Source organism: Neofelis nebulosa, chromosome 2 (genome assembly GCF_028018385.1).
Source record: "Neofelis nebulosa isolate mNeoNeb1 chromosome 2, mNeoNeb1.pri, whole genome shotgun sequence".
NCBI classification, from domain to species: Eukaryota; Metazoa; Chordata; class Mammalia; order Carnivora; family Felidae; genus Neofelis; species Neofelis nebulosa.
Window position 1 is genome coordinate 188,623,247 of NC_080783.1, and position 22,885 is coordinate 188,646,131.

Consider the following 22,885-nt stretch of genomic DNA (forward strand, 5'->3'; position numbering starts at 1 on the left):
CCTTCCATAACACCCATGAAATTTTACCAGGGCTAGTTAGTTAGACAAACCAATTCATATTTATAGAATCTCTACTAAGTACCACACTGGCCCAATTTGAATAGAATGTTCCCTGGTTGTGGAAGTGCATATCTTAGTTTGATTGTTTAGCTCTGAGATGACTTTGGTCCTTGCATCTGTGGCTCTCACGTGGTGTTCTCTCATTGAGACTGCAAAGGATTAAGGAGTATGTTCTCTTCTTTCCTCAGAAGGAAGGCAATACATAGCCAAGGCTGGAGAAATGAAAGCTCTGTAACTGAGTTTATCCTCCTGGGCTTCTCCAGAAATCCCTGGACCAACTGGATCCTTTTCTTCCTCTTCCTCTTTCTTCACTTACTTACAGTCCTGGGCAATGGGCTCATTGTTACCTTGATCAGAGTAGATGCACACCTCTACACCCCCATGTACTTCTTCCTCAGCATCCTGTCTGTACTGGATCTCAGCTATGCCATCACCACTGCGCCCCAGATGTTGATCCATCTAGTAAGCAGAATAAGACCACATCCTATATTGGGTGTGTGGTCCAGATGTATGTTTTCCTGATCTTGGGAATCACTGAGACATGAATTTTTGCAGCCATGGCCTATAACAGATATGTTGCCATATGCTATCCACTCCAAGACTAGCCAAACCCTGTGTATAGTTCTGGTAGTCAGCTCTGCCCTTTGTGGTCTCACCTGTGTCCTCATTTACACAGTCTTTGCAATGAATCTGCCGTACTATGACCCCAATGAGATCAACCACTTCTTTTGTGAAATTCCTGCTGTCTTGAAGTTGGCTTGTGCAGATACATCCTTCAATGACCAAGTGGACTTTATCTTGGGTTTCATCTTGCTCCTGATCCCATTATCCCTCATCCTGGCCTCATATGTTTGCATTTTCATGGCTATTCTAAAGATTCATTCCACTCAGGGATGAATCAAAGCGTTCACCACCTGTGCTTCACACATCACTGTGGTCATTATGTTCTGTATTCAATGTATGGTCATGTATATAAGGCCTGGTTCTGAAGCCTCCCCAGAGGATGACAAAAGTTGGCCCTGTTCTACAATGTCATTTCTGCCTTTCTCAACCTCATCATTTACAGCCTCTGGAACAAAGATGTGAAGAGGGCTTTCTTCAAGCTAATTAGAATGAGTAAGGATGCTCAACAGCCATAGACTAGGACAGCCTGCAGTGCCTCTGATCTCTGTCTATCCCATCCATACTTCCACTGAAGTCATTAGACTGGATCAGGAGCCCAGAATGAAGGAAATGTCTAGAAAAAAAAAAACACTTTTGCATTAATTTGGCCACTGGACACATTAGGGAAGGACTCAGAGAGAATTGTGTTCAGGCTTAAATATATCATTGATCTTCTTTGGCATTGGAAGAATCACCTTAATTCTCTGGGATTTAATTTCCATATCTGTAAGTGACTTTAACGTCACTATGTGTTTTATATGCACTTATTATTTTAATTCTTATAACAACTCCAGAGGTAGGTATTATCATTCTCTTCATACAGATAAAGAAACTGAGGCACAAGAAGATTAAGTAAAAGGTCAAGTGCTACCCAGCTAAAAAGTAACACAATTGAGATTTGAACCCAGGGTTCCAGAGCCCAGGCTCTTATATATTATATTATATTATATTATATTATATTATATTATATTACGCTGTTTCTTGAGTTGTTAATAGAGACTTTTAGGATCAGCTGAGATAACAGATGAGACGGTATTGAGGAAAATTTGAAACACTTAGGATTGTTATTCTAAGTCACAACTATAGAGTCAGACCCATGAAGTCTAGAGTTCTATTGGATACTTATGTTTTTCTCACTAGCATTTGGTAGCCTAAGCAAATAGCATTGTGCTATGAACTATTAACTTCTCAATAAAAGTTTGTTGAGTGAGTTTTCCAAGCCCCACCTCTATCCTCAGTCGGCCATCTCCCCAATTTTTCTTTCAGCTCCTCTTTACTTTCATGGGTCTCTCTTTCACTTCATTATACCTACCCCCCAAATGTGGCTTCCAGAAACCTAGAGTTTTATTCACAAGGAGCATGCCTTGGCATCCAACTAACTTACCTTTAAATTTCATTTGCCACCAGAGAGATCAAGGGAACAATGGGAAGAACCCTGAGCTTTAGTCCTGCCTTAATTTGTTGAGAACTTGGAAAAATGGCCTAATCTACCTGGAACTCAGTCCCTCCAATCTGTAAAATGGAGATAGTGTCCATATCTGACCCTGGCTATACCATAATATTATTTTTAAGTTCAAATGGGAACAGACCTTAAAACTTAAATAATTATATAAATTATCATTAGAGAGTCATTACCTTTAAAGCTAGATACCTCAGAAAATGTTCATTATTAATGGTAGCTTATATTTCTCAACTATAAATGTTAAGATCAGGCTTATTGTGAGGTCAGGATGTATGGGTTAGATAGTCATGATGGTAATTGACTGCATTACAGAGTCATGCCTTCAACATACACACACACACACACACACACACACACACACACCAAAGTTAGTGAAACACAATCACAACATCAGCTGCCATATTAACCAGGAACTAAAATATTTCTTTTTTTTTTTTAATTTTTTTTAACGTTTATTTATTTTTGAGACAGAGAGAGACAGAGCATGAATGGGGGAGGGGCAGAGAGAGAGGGAGACACAGAATCCGAAGCAGGCTCCAGGCTCTGAGCCATCAGCCCAGAGCCCGAAGCGGGGCTCGAACTCACGGACCGCGAGATCGTGACCTGAGCTGAAGTCGGACGTTTAACCGACTGAGCCACCCAGGCGTCCCAAGAACTAAAATATTTCTAATGCTATCAAAGCAAATCAAATTTCTACCACTCTGAATTCAGACAAATACTGAACTGCTTTCCAAAAGGCAATAAAAGATACAAATCTCTTCAAATCAGCTGCTCTCTACATATCTTTCTACTAGGATTCCATTAATAAAATATTCCAATTACTCTTAGCTGCTTAGAAACAAGTTTTATTTGTAAACCAAGGATCATCTGAATGTTAAGAAAGCCCAAAAGATTACTAAATGCTAAGAGTGTGTTTTGCTCATTAACAAGTTTTTCCAGAAGACAAGTTTAGGGGAATTGCCAGCCTAGAGTGCTCTTAGTATTCCCCAAGCATGAAAGAAATGGGAGCTTTTTTTTTTTTTAACTTTTTTTTTAATGTTTATTTATTTTTGACAGAGAGAGAGAGAGAGAGAGAGAGAGAGAGAGAGAGAGAGAGAGAGAGAGAATGAGCGGGGGAGGGGCAGAGAGAGAGGGAGACACAGAATCCGAAGCAGGCTCCAGGCTCTGAGCTGTCAGCACAGAGCCCGACACAGGGCTCAAACTCACAGACTGTGAGATCATGACCTGAGCCGAAGTCGGACGCTCAACCGACTGAGCCACTCAGGCGCCCCAGAAATGGGAGCTTTAAGACTGATGTGGAACTGTGAGGAGGGAAGTGTCTGTAGTTCCAGGGTTTCCCCCATGAAGGCCACAGCCTCTAAGGAGAGAAGCCCTGGGGAGGAAGGAGCCTTGACTGCCTGAAGAAAAAAATTTTTTAACAAGACATGATGATTGTGTTTCTGGGGGCTTGTTATGAAAATTGCTCTGGGGTCATTAAAGGTGGCAAGTAAGGATCATTTGCTGGAGCTAATGGGACTTCCTTCTTCAGGCTCTCAGAACAATAGAAACCCATAGCAGTCCCACATCATCCCCTCATATCCTGCCATGATCCCTCTCCTCCAGCTAGTCCTGACTCCTCAGGTCTTTGCATAGGCTGATCCACCCAGAGAGCTCTCTCCTCCATGTCTCTTCTTCAGGAAGCATCCTAACTACTTTCTGTCTAGATGAAAGCTTTTTCTTTCCCTTTGCCCTACAATAGAACAGTCAGCTGGGAGAGATCTTAAAGGGTCTAACCCTTATGTTGGCCTTGAGTCTCTCTGACATCAAGAACTACTAACATGTCATTCAAATATATTTACATAAGACTCAAGGCATGTGGCTTGGGATGTCCTTTCTCTCATTCATAATTGGAAAAAAAAAAAAAGCAAGATGAAATCTCAGCAAATTGGGAGTAAAAAGAAATTTACTCTCTGTGACAAGAAACACTTAACTAAAACCCTGCAGTTAACATCATACATAATGGTGAAAGACTAAGTGCTTTCCCCCCAAAACCAGTACCAAAATAAGGATGCTTGCTTTCATAACTCCTATTCAAAATAGTACTGGAAGTCCTAGCCAGTGCAATAAGGTGAGAAAAGAGAAGATAAGAAAGGAAGAAGTAAAACTGCCTCCATTTACAAATAATATAGTTGCCTATGTAAAAAAAAAAAAAAAAAGGCAAAGGGGCACCTGGGTGGCTCAGTCGATTAAGTGTCCCACTCTTGATTTTTGGCTCAGGTTATGATCTCACGGTTTGTGGGATAGAGCCCTGTGTTGAGTTCTGCACTGACAGCAAGGATCCTGCTTGGGATTCTCCCCATCCCTGTTTCTCTGCCCCTCCCCCACTCACACTGTGTGCTCTCTCTCTCTCAAAATAAATAAATAAACATTTTTTAAAAGGTGAGGATTCTACATTAAAACTCTTAGAACTAATTAATGGCGTTTGCAACATTACAGAATGCAAGATTAACACAAAGGAATCAATTATATTTCCATATAGTAACAATGAACAATTGGAAACTAAAATTATATAATGTTATTTACAATAGCTTCTTAGAAATTAAATACTTTTAGGTATAAATTAACAAAACATGTACAGTATCTGTGCTGAACTGTAAAACACTGATGAAAAGAATCAAAGACGTAAATAAATGGAGAGACATTTCATGGTCCTGGGTTGAAAAATGATACATAGTAAAGATGCCAATTCTCCCTCAAATTATTCTGCAGTTTAATACAATTCCTATAAAAATTCCAACAGGATTTTTTGTTGATATGAACAAGTAAATCTGAAAATCTATATAAAAAGGCAAAGGAACTAGACTAAAGCAATTTTGGGGAAAAAAGGAATAAAGGTAGAAGAACCTGTATTCAATTCTAAGACTTGTATAGATGTTGTAATCAGCAGTATTGGTATTGGTACAGATAGACACAAATATCAGTGAAATAGATTAGAGAGTTGACAAAAGGTCACAAAAGTATTTAAAAGTATTTATTCATATTTAATGAAACTGGAAAAAGTAATTGAATAGAGAAAGGATAGGATAGTGGTTTTTTTTAATGTTTATTTATTTAATCTGAGAGCGAGAGAGCAAGAGAGCAGGGGAAGGGCAAAGATAGAGGGAGACAGAGAGAATCCCAAGCAGGCTCTGCACGGTCAGCACGGAGCCCAATGTGGGGCTTGAACTTATGAACTGTGAGATCATGACCTAAGCTGAAACCAAGAGTCAAATGCATAACCAACTGAGCCACCCAGGCACCCCTTGGTAGGATAGTGTTTTTAACCCGTGGTGTTGGAACTATTGGAAGTATAGAGAAAAAGATAAATCTCAATTTAAACCTCTTCCTTATTCAAAAATTAACTTAAAATTGATCACAGAGCTAAATGCAAACTGCGAAACCATAAAACTCTCAGAAAAAAATAAGAGAAAATCTTTATGACCTAGTGTTAGGTAAATATTTCTTAGACATTACACTAAAACATGACCCATATAATGGAACTCTGTGCATGACCAAATTGATGGTTCAGTGGGTATGGTAACACGATTTATTATGGGCTGTTTTGTTTGCCAAGTCACATGGTGACTCATAGCTATTCAGTATCCACCAGGCAGGGCACAGGAGCTATTTTTAAAATAATTTATTTGAAATAATTTAAGATGCACAAAGAGCTGCAAGAATAGTACATAAAATTCTGGTGTGCCCTTTAAAATTCCAGCTTCCCTCAATGATAACATCTTACATAATCATAGTACATTGTCAAAAGTAGGAAACGAACATTGGTTACAATACTAAACTAGAGACATTATTCAGATTCCACAAGTTTTTTATATACCTTCAGTTTTTTGGGTAGTTTTGTTACAAACTGAATTGTGTCTCCCCTTTCTTCCACCAAATTCATATGTTGAAGCCCTAATCTGCAATATAACTACAGTTGGAGATAGAGCCTTTAAAGAGATCATTAAAGTTGAATGATGTCATATGGGTGGGTCTTCATCCAATCTGACTGGCACCCTAGTAAAAAGAGGAAATTGAGACACACAAGAGACACCAGGGATGCTCACACAGAGAGAAGACCATGTGGGAACACAGCAAGAAGGCAGTTGTCTACAAGCCAAGGAGAGAGGCCTCAGGAGAGACCAAATAACTTGACCTTGGACTTTCAGCTTCCAAATCCATGAGAAAATAAATGTCCTTTGTTTAACTCTTCCAATCTGCAGAGTTTTGCTATGGCAGCCCTAGCAAATCAGTACGAGTTCTATGATATTTTATCACAGACTATTCCATTTCCACAAAGCCACACATATTACCCCTTTGTAGCCATCCTTCCCCACAATTCTCACCCCATTACCTATCTATTTGTTCTCTATCACTTTAATGCATCATTTCAAGAATTGTACAGAAATGAAGTCACACAGTATGTGTATAGATGCCCTCAAGTGTGGCTATACGTTATTTCATGGGCGGTTGCTAATGGGATGGAAGGTTGGCCAGGAAGAAAAAGATTAGAGGATTCATGATGAGGGGTCTAGAAGAGGTTATGTGGATATGCCTCTCACAGACCCAGAATATGAGGATAATCATGTGCTAACACAGTGAGCATCCACTGCGGGGTGTCTCTCGATAATCAGGTGGACTAGATGATCCACCTGTAGATCAGTCAGCCTCTTTCCCTAACCATACAAGTGCTTGCTCTACAAAGCAGCCACTGTAGCATGATAGAGGATATGTGTGGACTCAGCCACATGAACTCGGCCTCACCAAGGCTGAGTCAGCCATTGCCACTGCTGTGTGCCAGGCCCCAGCAGCAGAGACAGAGGCTGAGCCTCTGATGTGGTACCATTCCCCGGGGTAGCTGCCAGCTACCTGGTGACACATAAATTACATTAGACCCTTTCCATCACAAAAAGGCTACAATATGTCGTCCCAGGGATAGTCTCATATTCAGGTTTCCTGCCGGCAGCATGTCTGACAACCCACGATCAGTGGTCTTATAGAGTGTCTTATCCATTGCCATAGTATTCCATGCAGTATCATCTCTGACCAGGAAACACACTTTCCCTCAGAGAAAAGTATGACAGGGGCACCTGGGTGGCTCAGTCACTTAAGCGTCCAACACTTGATTTCAGCTCAGGTCATGATCTCGCAGTTTGTGGGTTCAAGCCCCGCATTAGGCTCCACGGGGGCTCTGTGCTGACAGCGCGGGATTCTCTCCCTCCTTTTCTCTCAGTCTCCCTGCCCCCAACCCCATCCTCTCCCTCTCTCTCTCTCTCAAAAATAAACATTAAAAAAAAGGTATAACAGTGGCCTTACACTGGCAGAACTCAGTGGCCACCCACTGTGCCCAAACACCCAGAAATATCTGGGCCTAATAGGATGAAGGAATTACCTACTGAAGTCTCAGTTATCTTGCCACATGGGAGAAAACATCCTGTAAGGTTGTAATGCCATCATAAAGAGTGCAGTTTATGACTTAAACCAGCAATCATTATGTGGTATTATCTTCCTCTGAGGGGACACACAGGTCCAGGTGTGATGCGAGTGGTCCCTCTCTCTAATATATGAATTAACACTCAAGAGAAATCTCTGCTTTCTATCTCTGCAACTTTGGGTTTGGTGTGTTTGGAGGTTCTAGTGCTCAAAGGGGAATTCCTTTCACTAGGGAAGAAAATCTTGGTTCTGTTTGATTAGAAGCTGAGATGGCCTCTTGGCTGCTGCTGCTAAACCAATAGGCATAGTGACATGATGGCAGTGAAACCTGACTGCGGTGCATTTAGGAGAGAATGTAGGACAGGAAATGCACACCACCCTCCCTTAGGAGACTTCCTCCAGAGGGGAGAAAAGAAATGAATGGGTGGTAACTGTCAGGGAAGTGGGCCACAAGAAGGTGATTTTTCTTTAAGACAATATAAAAAAAAATGAGTGCTTTCTTCCCCTCCCTCTGCTCTGTCTCATATAACGCAATGCCTTCTTTTTCTTTCTCTTCAACAAAACTAAAGGGGGAGCTTGCAGATAGAAGGATGAAAGCCAGCGGAGGGTTCCCCTGGATGAACACAGGCAGTGCTAAGTAGGGGACACACTTTGCTGAGTTGCATTGCACATGCTAATAGAAGGGATGATGAAAACTTCAAGGGGACTTTTGAAACACCATATTAACACCTACATGTTCTGCTATCCTCCCTCCAGTGCTCATGGCAGGTGTTACTGAACGATCATGGCAGTCCCTCTCCATGAGCCTGAGGTTACTCAGTTTCTGCCTCGATCCAGTGTTCTAGGCAGTTGCCACCAACCAGAGTTTGAAAATAAGATGACTCCTGGGGCGCCTGGGTGGCGCAGTCGGTTAAGCGTCCGACTTCAGCCAGGTCACGATCTCACGGTCCGTGAGTTCGAGCCCCGCGTCGGGCTCTGGGCTGATGGCACAGAGCCTGGAGACTGTTTCCGATTCTGTGTCTCCCTCTCTCTCTGCCCCTCCCCCGTTCATGCTCTGTCTCTCTCTGTCCCAAAAATAAATAAAAAACGTTGAAAAAAAATTTAAAAAAAAAAAAGAAAATAAGATGACTCCATTACCATTTCTGAGTAGCCCAAGTGTTTGACTCCAGGTGATGGTGATTTCAAATCAAAGAAGGTAAGTTCAGACTTCTCACTTCATGTCATCCAAGGGGCTGTCTCTCCCATCTATGATGGGGATGGATTCTGACCACAGTTAGGAGGTACCTGCTGTGTGTCCTGTCCCAGGCAAGAAGCAGAGCTGGTGGCTGAGAAGGACACGTTGTGGTCCCTCATCACTCTAAGTCTCATTATGAAAATATACGTTTGTGGGACAAGCAGATCAACCATCTGATATATACTGGGGAGCTATGTCAAGCATAAATGATATGCACATTTTACTACATCTGTTTCATACTCAATCATATTTAATTCCCACAGCTACCCTATACTGTTATTGCCTCATTTTACTGGTAAGGAAACTGAGGTACAGGAAGGCTGCTATCTTGTCTAATACTACACTATTACTAAGTGGAAGAACCAGGATCTGATCTCAGGCCTTCCGACTGTTCAGGGCTTCGCTCCCATGTGGAATATTTATCAGTTGTTTCATCCTGAGCCAGGTTCTGTGAAATATCTCACAATTGTTGGTATATTATCTTCAGTGCAGGGAGCCACAGTCTTTGGGGACCACAGGATGTTAGAACACAAAACAGGCCAGGATCCAGCAGGGCATGATGGAGAGAGTGGATCAGGGTCCTGGGGACTGAGAGCAGAGCAGAGCTCTTCTCTGCCATTCCCCTTTCCCTCAAACACCTGTGGATTCTTTATGGCTCATGGAAGCCTTCCCTGGTCTGCATGCTTGGCCTTCACCTCTTGCACCTCTCAATCAATGCACTTACAGTGATTGACACCCACACATCTGTCCCCTTGGACTCTGAGGCAGAGTAAGAAGAAGCCCATGGGGAGCGAGGGGTGCTGAGCTGGGAGGGTCAGGGGACCTGGGTGTTTAGGCTTTGAGTGCCAGTCTGGGGAGGTGAAGTGTGGTCAGGGCTTGGGATGGCTGTGATGGGGCCTGGAGAATCCCATGGCACAGAAGCTCATTAAGAAGCTACCTGATTTGTCTTCCCTGAGGATCAGGAGCAGATTATGAAAGAGGGAACCAACAAGCCCCTGGCTCATCCCACACTGAGCCCAGTGACAGGTAAGGAGTAAAGGGGCAGAGGCAGGGGCCTGAGCCATGCAGTCCCACCCCTGGGCATCCTTGCTTGATGCTTTTCACTTGTCCCCGCCTGTCTCACTGGATGCCTGCCTGCCTCCTTTCCATCCACATAGGTCCTCCTGGGCATCTGCTCGATTTCCTGACCTCTGTCCTCCTGTGTTCATTGACTTCTCTCTGTACAGTGATCAGTCTCTTTGTCTTTCTCTCTCCCTCTCTCTCCTTATTTGTCTTTTGGGTGTGCTCCTCAGTTGAGGGGGAGAGAGATGGAAGGAAGTGAAGGCTGCTGTTACAGAACTGAAGCAGTTGGCTCTCCATAGAGGATTTAGGATGAGGCCCTGGTAGGAGAGATAAAAGTGGGGGTGATGAGTTATAGAAGGTGGGAGCTGGAGGGAGATGTTAGAACTGAGAAGATCTGAAATGCTCTTATTTGGGAAGGAGAGGGAGGTGATTGCTTCCAAACAGGATACTGATATCCTGTCATTAAACCCCCTGGGGTGGCTGGAGAGGAGGCTCACAGTGGGCTTGGAGCCCCCGTTAATCTATTCCTGGCCTTTCTTTCCCTTTCCTTCTATACTCCTCTTTTCTCCAATTCTGTACCATATTCTGGTCACTGAGTATGTAGCAAGGACTGGGGATGGGAGGCCTATTGAGAGCCTACTGCAATAGTCCAGGCATCAGATATCAGGTCCAGGTGGAGCTGCCAGAGGGATGTCAAGGTCTTCAACTCTTCCAAATAGACTAGACCAGAGACACTCCTTCTCTACCAGCAGGTTGGTCACAATGCATTTTGACATTTTGTTTGATCCTCTCACAGGATGAGCAAGTTCACTACCTTTCAGGACAGTTGATTCTATCTGTGGACTGCCCTCTCTAATGTCAGCTGGTTGTATTACATTGGATCTTGTCTCCCTAGTGTAACTCCCAACTATACTTCTTAAGACCACCCTGGACAAGTCTTATCCGTCTTCCACATGAAAACCTTTCAGACAGTTGGCCCTCAGCTTCCAGAATGCCCTTCACCTTTTATTCCACATTGTAAACATACCCAATTGCTCCAACACTTCCTCATATGATATGGTTTCCAGACCCTTCTTTATAACCTATTTCAACATATCCACACTCCCTTTAAAATGTGGACCCACCATTGAAAAAGATGCCCTACATGAAGTCTGGCTACCCCAGACACATTCCATGACACCTTGTGTCATCTGTTAGCATCCTTTCTCAATGATGTCACCTCAATGATGACTTTTTAGAAAGTTTACTTACACTGATCCACTTTCGGTCCTCAGTTATTGCCCAATGAACTGCTACTCCACCTAAACTGTTGTGGTTGGCTTTTTGAATCCAAGGAAGGGACAGAGGATTTTAGCTCTACGCTATAACATTTCTTTTCTTGACATTAGCTTCTTGTTCTACCATTTGAGACTTGAAATTCTACTTTCAACCACTGGATCAGATTGTCTTCCTCACCATCTACATCACCTTCCTGTGAAGGAAGAACCCATGAGACCGACTGATCCATGGGAAGGTGAACTTGAAATTTCTGGTGGTCACAAGTAAAAGATCTGTATACAACTCATTCTTACCTCCTTTCCTTCCATTGTACTTTTCCTGAAGCTGCCTATCATGACTTGGGCACTTAGTCCCGTTGCTGTTGCCTCCTCAGAGACCTTGCAATATCACCTCTTTCTCTCTCTCTTTTGGCTTCCCCCCTCCCCCGTGTATATATCTTTAAAAAACAGCAACACAAATAAAACACTCTTTCCACCTTTTGTCCATCCCAATCTTAGATATCTCTTCATTACTCCACTTTACAGACCAGTTCACTCTTCAAAACCCACTGGTGTCTGATTTTTACTTTCATCACTTCATCAAAATTTCCCACTTTCAAGCCAAGAATAATTTCCACATTATTATATTTTTAAAGTTTTATTCCTCCTGCTCTCTCCGTAGTGTCTGGCACCATAGGCCCTTTTGGAGATGTTAGCTTCCTTGGTTGGTGGAACCAAGTTCCCTGCCTCCCTGATGCTCTTGCTCAAGCCCCAGCTCTTCTACTGCTGATCTCTCTTGTGTTCATGCCCCAGGCTGCAGATTTTGATTCTTTGCTCTTTCTCTAGACTATCCTGGTTAGTTCTCATCCATTATGTACCTTGATTACCTCCCCAATTTTTATTAGATATCCTTCCTGAGTTTGAAGGCTCTCTGACCTATTCTTTGATAGTCAGATCCTCAAGGATGCCTCATGTTCCAAGCTCTATGTCTGTAGCAGAGTTAATCATTACCTTCCAGTCATTTCCTGCCTCACGCCATCTCTCCCTCCTCCACCTCCACCTCCACCCAGGTTTTGTCTTGTAATGGTTCCCAAACCTGAAACCTCAAGCTCATCTTTGTCCCCTCCCTCTTTCTCATCTTATGTACCCCTCAGTTACCAAGTTCTGTTGATTCAATTTCCCACACCTCTCTCTAATATCTCTTCTCTTCTTTATTGCCTATAATGCTATGCTGCTCCTGCCTTTTTCCGATACCCCTCAAATGGTCTTCCTCCAATGCCTTCTTCTAACTTCCACCCAAGTAGTGACATTTCTAAAACCTAAGCCTCAATGAATTACTTTTCTGCTTAAAACTTATCTCCAAATTGTCATGGCCTAAATGATCAACTCCATGCTCCTTATTAAAGTACACAATACCCTTTTCTTTTCCCTCTTGCCCTGTGAAGACTATCCTACCCTCAGATTTTATGTCTTGTGCTCCATGGTTGTACAAAACTCTCCCTTAGTTATGGTCCTTTGCACCCGCAACTCCATCTTCTTGCAAAACTCTTCCTTAGGATCTTTGCTTAGCTAATTTTTGCTCAGCTTTTAAGTTTCACATTATGTGTCCTCTTCTTGGAGAAGTCTAGCTCCCAAAGGCTACCTAGGTGCTTCTTTAAGGAAGCACAGCCTATCCAGGCTCCTGTGACACTCTGTACTTACTCCCATCAGCACTTATCATTTGACTGTCATTTATTGTTTACCTGTCTCCTTCCTGTGCATGTGTTTTGAGGGCAGAGATTTTTATTACTGTATCCCTGGTGCTTAGCACAGAGCTTTGACTGCTAGCCATATTTCCGTCATAGTGCTAAGCACATTGGGATGTGGTTTGTGCCTCTACTCTTCTATCTCTCTAACCAGACTGTAAGCTCCTTGAGAATTAGGAATAGAACTTATTTGTCCTTGTCTCTTCAGCTCTTAGAATAGAGCCTGATAGGTAGTAGGTGCTCAATCAGTGTTTGTCGACCATTTGATGAATGATACCATGAGGAAGGGGATTTGATGGGAACTAACATTACTGAGCTCCGGCTATGTGCTAATCACAGAGCTAAGCACTTCACACCTATTATGTATTACTTCTCATGACATCTCTTCTGGTAAATTTTATGTGGATTTTACAGAAAAGGAAATGGGGCTCAAGGAGATTAAATTACTTGAGCAGAAGCACAGTTGAAGCATCAAGAACTTGAAGTCTAGTCTTCTGATTCCAAATCCCATGCTCCACTAGAACACACCACCTCCTATGGCATCACAAACAAGGAATCAGCCCTAAGTTTTAAGATATAAACTAAATTCATGCAGCCTTTAAATGGGTCTCCCCTCCTGTCATAAATCTCAGCTGCAAAAAGGAAAGGACTCCAAGGGATATATTACCATTGGGAGGGTATTCCTACCAGGTTGGAGGGATTAAGAGATGCCAAAGCTGCCTTTAAGCAAAAAAAGATAGCTATTATTCTACCTCTATTATAGTTTTAGGGTGAAGCAGGAAGACCCTTCCCTTCATTTGTGGGTAAGGCCAGGATGAAGCAGAGTGGTGAAAAACTTTGTCTAAAATAAAATTGGATGTGAGGAAGCTTCCAGAGGCCCAAAAGATTCAAGAAACACAGACCTGAGTAAGATTTTTCTAAACATTTTAATGTTTCTGGAGTCATATATCTTTCTCACATTTCTGACTCACCTCCTCTATATTGTAATGATCAGAAGGTTAAAGCACCAAAGGAAAGGGTTCTGAGTGTTTGTTTTTCAAGGAGAGGGATGGGAGAGCTTCAGATCATTACCCCACTCTATAGCCAGGACTAGGGGAGAAGAGCCCCCAAGCAATGCATTATGTGATTGTAGGTCCTGAAAGACAAGAAAACAGGTGGCCTTGCTGGGGCTGATAGAATAAAATGAGACCCTGGTGGTCTTGAAAAAAGATTTGGGCCTGAGAAACAGAAAATTCCATGAAGGTTTCCCTCCCCTCCCCAAATTTGGCCTCACTCTGACTAGACCTCAGTCTTTGAACTTCTATTAGTCCCAAATAGTATCCAAATAAACACCAGCTGCCAGCAACTGAATGGTCATTGTACCTGAATGTGCATCCTAAGCTGGGCCACTAGTCAGTTCATTTCTCTTTCTGCAGATGAAGGAGAATGCAGAACTTTCCCTGGGACAACCACAGCTCTGTGTCTGAATTCATCCTTCTGGGCTTCTCCAGGGATTCCCAAATTAATACAATCCTCTTCAACATCTTCCTCTTTCTCTACCTCTCTACACTTGTGGGCAATGGACTCATTGTCACCTTGATTCACTTGGACTCCCGCCTCCACACACCCATGTACTTCTTCCTCAGTGTCCTCTCCATTCTGGACATGAGCTATGTCACCACTACTGTGCCCCAGATGTTGGTGCATCTGATCTGCCAGAAGAAAACTATCTCCTATGTTGGGTGTGTGGCCCAGATGTACATCTTTCTGGTGTTGGGCATCACTGAGGGCTGGCTGTTCTCTGTTATGGCCTATGATAGATATGTGGCCATCTGTTATCCACTCAGATACAAGGTTATCATGACCCCATGGCTGTGTGGGGCAATGGCCATCTTTTGTGGACTGTGGGGTATCAGCTGTTCCCTAGTCTACACTGTCTTCACAATGCGCTTGCCCTACTGTGGCCCCAATGAGATCAATCACTTCTTCTGTGAGGTCCCTGCTGTTCTGAAGCTGGCCTGTGCAGACACATCCCTCAATGACCAAGTAGATTTTATTCTGGGCTTCATCCTTCTCCTGGTACCCCTCTCTTTCATTCTGGCCTCTTATGTCCGCATCTTTGCCACAATCTTGAAGATCCGCTCAGCTCAGGGTCGACTCAAGGCCTTCTCCACCTGTGCCTCCCACATCACTGTGGTCACCATGTTCTGTGGACCTGCCATGTTTATGTACATGAACCCCGGGGCCAATGCCTCCCCAGAGCGGGACAAGAAATTGGCTCTGTTCTACAATATTATCTCTGCCTTTCTCAATCCCATCATCTATAGCCTTAGAAACAAAGATGTGAAGAGGGCTTTCCTCAAGTTAACAGGTTCAAGCAAGGCCTCTGAGTGAGGCCATTGGAGCACAGAAGGCTACAACCAGACCTGAAACCACATGTTCCACCCTATTCCCTCCCATCACCCTATGGATAGGCATGAATCACTGACTGAGAGTTATGGGAGATAATATGTAAGGTTGGTGCCTGGGTGGGAGCTGTTGATGGTTCCAGCAGGTGAGCTATCCTCAAATATCAAGAGACCCAACTGTAGATAGGGTGCCAAGTCAGGACCTATGTCTGATTTATGTGCTTCCCAGGGCTCAGCAAAGGGTCTGGCACAAAGTATCATTAACATTTGATGATTGAATGAATGAGCTCATGAAGATTGCGCCTATTAAATCAACTCAGGATGGCCAGGACACAAAGACTAACAGGACCCATATGAGTGACTTTATTTTATCTCAATCAGGAGTACAAACAGATCTAAAGAAACATAGTCTCAAGAGAAAGGAAAAGTGACCTTAGAAACAGGATTCAGGAATTGGTCATTGTCTATCCAGCACTTTCATGGGAGTGTGGGTCCCAGGGTACAGAGCGAGCCCCTGCTGTGGTGAAGAGATATTTTGAGGGTCTCTTGATGTACAGATGAAACATCACCCAAACCATACCATACTGGGGCAGAGCTCATACTTTGCAAACCATCACCTTGTAGGATTGTTGTGAGAAGTTAATGTAGGTAAAGTTCTCAAAACAGTGCTTGATGCATTGCATGCTTTACATAAACACTGCCATTCTTCTTGTCATGCTCTACTTCTTTTTCCTAATACCACCATTACCAAGCAAACTATTGAGATCATTTCAGCTTCAAAAGAGGGGCCATTCTGCTCTCTGGAAAGGGATAGCTAACATTATAAATGAAGATGTTGGCATTTGTTTATACCTCATTCTAGTGTGGATTTAGTGAATTTGGGTCTGTCACCAAGAAACCTATGAACTCTGAACTGGCAAAACTGTAGAAAAATTATGACACCCTTTCAAGGTACCAAATGAAGAGGCCCTGATTACAAACAGCCAGAACTCCTCAGATACTTTCAATGATATTCTCACATGATAGAGCTTTTTATTTTTTTTTCAACGTTTTTTTATTTATTTTTGGGACAGAGAGAGACAGAGCATGAACGGGGGAGGGGCAGAGAGAGAGGGAGACACAGAATCGGAAACAGGCTCCAGGCTCCGAGCCATCAGCCCAGAGCCTGACGCGGGGCTCAAACTCACGGACCGCAAGATCGTGACCTGGCTGAAGTCGGACGCTTAACCGACTGCGCCACCCAGGCGCCCCATGATAGAGCTTTTTAAATAAACATTTGTTCAAATCTAAACTGAGTAATAACGTGTTACTAGAGTACTTGATTCAAGAAGATACTGACAGGTATAGCAGGATATAGTGATCAGAGTAGGGCTGACTTCTCTTACCAGTGCCAGACCCCTTCACCCATACCTGTGGCTCCCTAGAGTCCCCAGCACCTTGGAAGAGGCACAGAAAAGTTGCTCCACAGAATCTCAGAAATTGTACTGACCACACAGTGCCTATCATACAAAAACAAGGCAGACAATACTTCAGTGCCAAGAAACGTAAGCAACACTCCAGTGAAGCTAGAATCAGAGGGGTAAGCTCTCACACAGAGCCCCTAACAACCTTCACAAAATCTCCTCCAAATTTTGCCTTCACTCTTTCTACCACCAGGGAACAAAAGGGGGAAAGAGGCAGGAGTTCCTGGCATTTATTTTATCCTTGTCACGATTCTGAATTCCCACAGTCCATTGAACTATCCCAGCCTTTTCTGTTTCAAATTTGACTTTGAATTTGAAATTCTAAATCGCCTAATGGATACAAGTGATAGGCATTCAATGAGATGATGCCATGGAAAAATATTGTTAGATTCTCACTTTAAACACAAAGGAAATTTAAAACTATTAGGCCTCCTTGTGATTAATATCAGGCCTCTTTAACCTCAGAGTTATTGAACCTTCATTAACTAATAGTCCTCAATAAAACAGTGAAGGCTCCAATGAAAGTGGTACAGATTCAATCCAAACAGATGTCATTGAAGGTGCTTTGAACTCAGCAAAGAAAGTAATAGTAATTGTGGTATTAATGGAAGTTATGGTGATTGTAACTTGAATTTTGAAGGAAAATATTTGGCTTTGCATTTCACAGTCGCTTATAGGATATTTGCTGAACCTGTTTTGGAAAGTAGTAAGGAAGGGGGCTTGAGGAGAGATGCTGGGCATTGGGGGAGAGCAGGCATATACCACATAGAAGGATTAACAGGACACATCAAGCCCCCAAATCACAGGAGCAAAGGATGAATTGTAGAGATATGAAGGGCATTGGTCAGGCTTTCCGCCTAGATAATAACTGGTACAATGGGAAGAGACGGCTTGACAATGAGGTTCGATTAGGCCAGAGAACAGTGTTGTAGGATTAAGGATTAGAGAGAACTGGGTAGAGTTCCGGAAGAAAGGGGGATACAGGAAATTTAGAGCTCAGGGTGGGAAATATTCCAGGTGATTAGGCAAAAGCCCATCTGAGAGTGTTGCCTCTAGAGAAAATTCTAGGAAACTTAGCAGGAAAGGGAGTAAAAACCACAAAAACCACCCCATTGAGACTCAAATTGACAGAGAAATTATTGAACAACAGTAATTTCTAACCCCACCCCTAAGTACGTATGCCTCCTATGAACTGTGCTGGTTTGTAGACCACAAATTCCAGCAGGACAAGGGCCATGACTTCTTCCTGCAGTGCCACAGATTTGGGAATGACGGTTGGCAATCAGCTGGCTCCCATCAATAAACTGTAGGGAAGCAGAGACAGTGGTAAAGCTGGCTTAAAACCTTGCTAGCTTCCTTGATTTCTCTGTTTTACCAACACACCCAAGCCATTAAGTGTTCTTGCTTCTTTCCTTGTCACATCTTTTGGCATCTCCCCATTCACTGCCACCATCCGCTATAATCACCTTCACAAGCCATGCCCAGGTTTCCCTCACTAAGTGCTCTTCAACCCAAACCCTCATTATGTCTCACAAGCCATTCTTCTGAAAATAGTGTGTCCCCACCTTTCCTCCACCCCATCCCTCAGCCTTGATGCTTAAAAATACAGGTTGTTCACCATTGTTAAGATAAAATCTACTATCACCCTGAATTATGAATGGTAGCAATCTGTCCTAGTAGAGAAACTAATGAAACCTTATCACATTTTAGCCACAAGACTCATCTCTCCATTACTCTGGCCCCTGACTATCTAGTTGTAGAAGAGCCACTAGGTGGACTTCCCACCTTCTAGAAGGAACTCCAACAGCCAGGAAGACTTCTCCCCCATTATTGAGGCAGCCTGCTTCCCCACAAGGCCAGAAGAACCTCTCATCAGTTAGCAAGTCCTCTCCACCAACCACATAGCTCCTTACTCCTTCCCCAGATGGGGGAAGGAATACCTTAATAATCCATGGGACCCTTCACTTTCTACCTGAATCCCTCTGCCTGGAACTTTGTCATACCAGGTACTGGAGCCTATTGGTGTAGCTGTACCCACTCACCCAAATGCCCTGTTTCACCTCTGAGTAAATGCTTTCGGACCATACTAGCACCCAACTCCACACTTAAGTACTAGAAACGAAATCTCTATCACCTCAGAAGCCAAGAACTCTCTAGTCATTTATTATTCCCAGACTCTGTTCATCTCCCCACGCCCAAGTCCCTACTTCTCCCTTTCCCCAGTTCTCCCTCTCTTTGCCATCTTAGTCCCATATTCAGCAACCACCCCTCCCAGGATCCTCAACCTGGAATTCTCCCTAGGGATGCCACACCCTCTGTACCTCTCTAAAAGGGAGTTCTTTGTTCTCACTCTTGGCCTGTGAGTTCTCAGACATGCTCATCCTGATGACCTTTTATCCCATCTCCTTTCTGGTCACCTCAAGCCACACTCACACTGGAGCTCATCATCCCTAAACCTGCACTGCTCCCCAGTAAGAATCCAAGCATTCCCACTGCACTGAGCAAAAAAGTAAACACTATCTACAGGGCTCATTAGGACTGTCCTCTGCCTACTTCTCAATGTCATCTCTGCCTCTTCTGCTCACTTTATTGTGATTACATGGGCCTTCTTCCAGCTCTGCAGAAAATACAAAGTCCTTTCCTGACCTGGGACTTTTGTACCTGGCATCCCTTTGCCTGAAATGCCTTTTCTTGGCTCTTTGCACGGGTGACTCTTCTCATCCTCAGGTATCAGCTAAACCTTAATTCCTTCCCAAGTAAGGCCCTGGGAAGCAGGCTTTCCTCCTCCATTTTTCTCTATCACAGAATGCTACTTGTTTCCTGAGATAAATACACCTTCATTTCTCAGTAACTGAGTTTAGTTTCCATTTTGAGCTATCATCCCAGTGGTGGGAGAAATAATACTAATCTTCTTGGGGTTTCCATCCCTCTCTCCCTGACTCCAAGTTCTGGAGAGCTTACAAAGTGGTGAGGTATGCAGTGGTGGATAGGAGTGGGGTGAGGTATAGTCTGGTCCTCTGTGTCTGGCACCCATTGAGAGAACCTCACTCTTGTGAAGTCTTTGGTCCTTCAGAGTTACTGTGGCATCTTCTTGGGTTGTTCCAGAAGCATTGTAATTACATGACTGTAAATCTCTCCATATACCTGTCTTGGTTTCCCCAAGGCCTGACACTGGCTGGACTATAATGGATGCTCACGAAATACTGGAACTGAATCAACTCATCCCTGAGGCCTCTGAGCCACCAATGAAACCTGAAAGGAAGTTGGATGCTCATGCTAACTCTGAGGCCCTTTGCCAGGATTCTTAGCTTCATATGTCATTTAGATTCCTTGAAAGAATGAGAGTCACTGCTATGTATGTATAGTTTACAAATGGCAGCAACTTCTATTCTTCTAAAATTTTAGAGACACAGAGGTCTTAGAAACCATTACATATGGGGCACCTGGGTGGTTCAGTCAGTTGAGCGTCCGACTTCAGCTCAGGCCATGATCTCGTGGTTCATGGGTTCAAGCCCTGTGTCAGGCTCTGTGCTAACAGCTCAGAGTCTGAAGCCTGCTTGGGATTCTGTGTCTCCCTCTCTCCCTGCCCCTCCCCTGCTTGTGCTCTGCTTTTCTGTCCTTCTAAAAGAAGGAAGGAAGGAAGGAAGGAAGGAAGGAAGGAAGGAAGGAAGGAAGGAAGAAAAAACAAGAAAGAAACCATTACATTTAACATGCTTATTTTATAGATGAGTAAGGTAAGATCCAGAGAAAGAAAGTGAATTGCCTAAAGTCATAAAACATGTTATAAGATTAGGACTAGAACCCAAGTCACTTAATGTCAGGTACTTTGTCCTTCGACAACACAATGCAGAGCATACCACATCAGACCCATGAACCACATTGATTCCATGCACCAAGTCAAGCCTGTGGGCAGCCTTGGTTCCATATACCATTAGCTTAATTTTCAATGTTGGCTACAGATATTCGTTGGTTACATGTACCACTTTGATTGTCTACATCATCTTGTCCTTCTACCATGTCCATGTACCATGTCACCTACAATTACCATGTTTCATGTTGATTACATGTATTCTGTTCATTCCAGTGCCATTGTGTTAGATAATATTATCACCCCCATTATTGCCACTCTCACTATAGAAGAATTATATATCCATACCCATTGCCATATGACATGTTACTTTTCTGTAGGAAGTAGATACTTCCTGTCCTTTTCCTATTGGGCTTGACCATATCATTTGCTTTGGCCGATAGGATATCAGCAAAGAGATCTGTGTCACTTCTGAGCAGAAACTTTAAGAGTTTTTATGTGCCTTTCTCTCTGTCATAAGAATGGGATATTCCAGATAGAGCCTCCTTTTTCAGATTGAATCCAAGAATCCAATGGCAGAAGGCCACAGTCCACATACAACTGACATGGAAGATGAGCAATAAATGAACTTCTGCTGTTGTAAGCCACTAAGATTATGGAGCTGTTTGTCATTGCACCACAATGTAGCAAGTTCATCAAGATTGTCATGTTGGTTTCACGTACCATATTTGTTCCACTGACCAAGTGCTATATTGGTTCCAATGCACAATGTTGTTTGCATACCTTATAAATGTTGTGCCTTTCTTTAGCATTGGACATTCTACCTCAGGCCTCTCCTGTCTCCCAATTCACCAGGGGACCCTACCCCACCCCATCACTTTGAGAAAAGCCCCCTTGATGTCCTTGTTCCTCAGACTGTAGACCACAGGGTTGAGAAAGGCAGTGAAGACATTATAAAAGAGTGAGATCTGCTTGTCTTGCTCAGGGGAATAGCTGGAGTTGGGCCTCATATAGATGTATGTGGCTGGGGCATAGAAGAGTATGACCACGGTCACATGGGAAGCACAGGTGGAGAAAGCCTTGCAGCGGCCCTGTGTAGACTTGATCTTGATAATGGTCTGGCCAATACAGATGTAGGAGGCCAGAATGAGGGAGAGTGGGGCAACAACCATGAAGACACTGATGACCAGGTCTACCATCTCAATAAAGTGAGTATCCATGCAAGCCAGGCTTCGTACTGAGGGGCCTTCACAGAAGTAGTGGTTGACCACGTTGGGCCCACAGTATGGCAGCCTCATGGTGAGGAAAGTATGGATCAGAGAGAAGAAGAAACCACAGGCCCAGGTCCCAGCTGCCAGTCGTATGCACAGGCCCCAGCTGAGGATGACAGTATAATGCAGTGGGTGGCAGATGGCCACATATCGGTCATAAGCCATGACTACGAAGAAAATACACTCAGTTAGGCCCAAGGCACCAAACACATACATCTGCAGCCAACAGCTGGCAAAGGAGATGGTCTGAGAGCGAGCGAGGAGATGCACCAACATCTGGGGCATGGTAGTGGTGACACAGCCCATATCTAGCAGGGAGAGGATGCAGAGGAAGAAGTACATGGGTGTGTGAAGCTGTATGTCCAGGCAGATCAGGGCGATGATGAGTCCATTGCCCAGGACTGAGCTCAGGTAAAGGAGAAGGAAGGAAATGAAGAGGATCCTGTTGAACGTGGGATCACCAAAGAAGCCAAGCAGGATAAATTCAGAAACCCAGCTTTGGTTCTGTCCTGGAGGTGTCCACATGATGGGGCCTATAAGAGAATCCCACTCATTTAAATGTCACCCAAAGTGTGGTAGTCTAGCAAGAATGTCAGCTCTGGAGGCAGGGATTTTAATTCTGGCCCCATTACTCAGCCACTGTCTTGAACAGGTTATTTAACATCTCTGAGCCTCAATCTCCTCAACTGTATAATGTAGCTAATAATACTCAACTCTTGGTTCTTATGAGGAGGCAATATACATGAAGCATCTGACATAACGCCTTAACAAAATAAAAAATGGTAAAGTGCTCATATGCAGTCTCCCCTGTCGTACTCCCCATCCTACGGCAGACAGACTGGTTATCCATGTCTAGCAGCAATCAATTCCGCCATGTCAGCTCCAGCTCCCAAACCTTTAGAGGTGAAGTTCCTTTCCGCCTTAGAGACCAATTGTCTAGAAGAGCTGCTACAAGCCTCTCCTCGCTCTGCAAACTTCTTTTGCCAGCTGCCAATGTGAGGCTTTGTCAATAGAGGGCGCTAGAGG

The 22,885-nt window shown here is 43.6% G+C and overlaps 2 protein-coding genes and 1 pseudogene across 2 annotated transcripts; 2 read left to right on the top strand and 1 right to left on the bottom strand.

Moving 5' to 3' along the window:
• Nucleotides 1-228: 228 nt before the first annotated feature.
• On the top strand, nucleotides 229-1,199 carry LOC131491228 (olfactory receptor 2B6-like; annotated as a pseudogene).
• A 13,129-nt stretch (nucleotides 1,200-14,328) lies between these two features.
• On the top strand, nucleotides 14,329-15,435 carry LOC131504886 (putative olfactory receptor 2B3). The gene has a single exon (XM_058717776.1). The coding sequence runs from the start codon at nucleotides 14,356-14,358 to the stop codon at nucleotides 15,301-15,303; it is 948 nt and encodes a 315-aa protein (XP_058573759.1). The 5' UTR covers nucleotides 14,329-14,355; the 3' UTR covers nucleotides 15,304-15,435.
• A 5,772-nt stretch (nucleotides 15,436-21,207) lies between these two features.
• On the bottom strand, nucleotides 21,208-22,653 carry LOC131504883 (olfactory receptor 2A12-like). Its single transcript, XM_058717772.1, has one exon. The coding sequence runs from the start codon at nucleotides 22,382-22,384 to the stop codon at nucleotides 21,437-21,439; it is 948 nt and encodes a 315-aa protein (XP_058573755.1). The 5' UTR covers nucleotides 22,385-22,653; the 3' UTR covers nucleotides 21,208-21,436.
• Between the last annotated feature and the right edge of the window lie 232 nt (nucleotides 22,654-22,885).

Coding starts and splice junctions, on each gene's coding strand:
- LOC131504883 (XM_058717772.1), bottom strand. CDS start 22,384: ATGTGGACACCTCCAGGACAGAACCAAAGCTGGGTTTCTGAATTTATC.
- LOC131504886 (XM_058717776.1), top strand. CDS start 14,356: ATGCAGAACTTTCCCTGGGACAACCACAGCTCTGTGTCTGAATTCATC.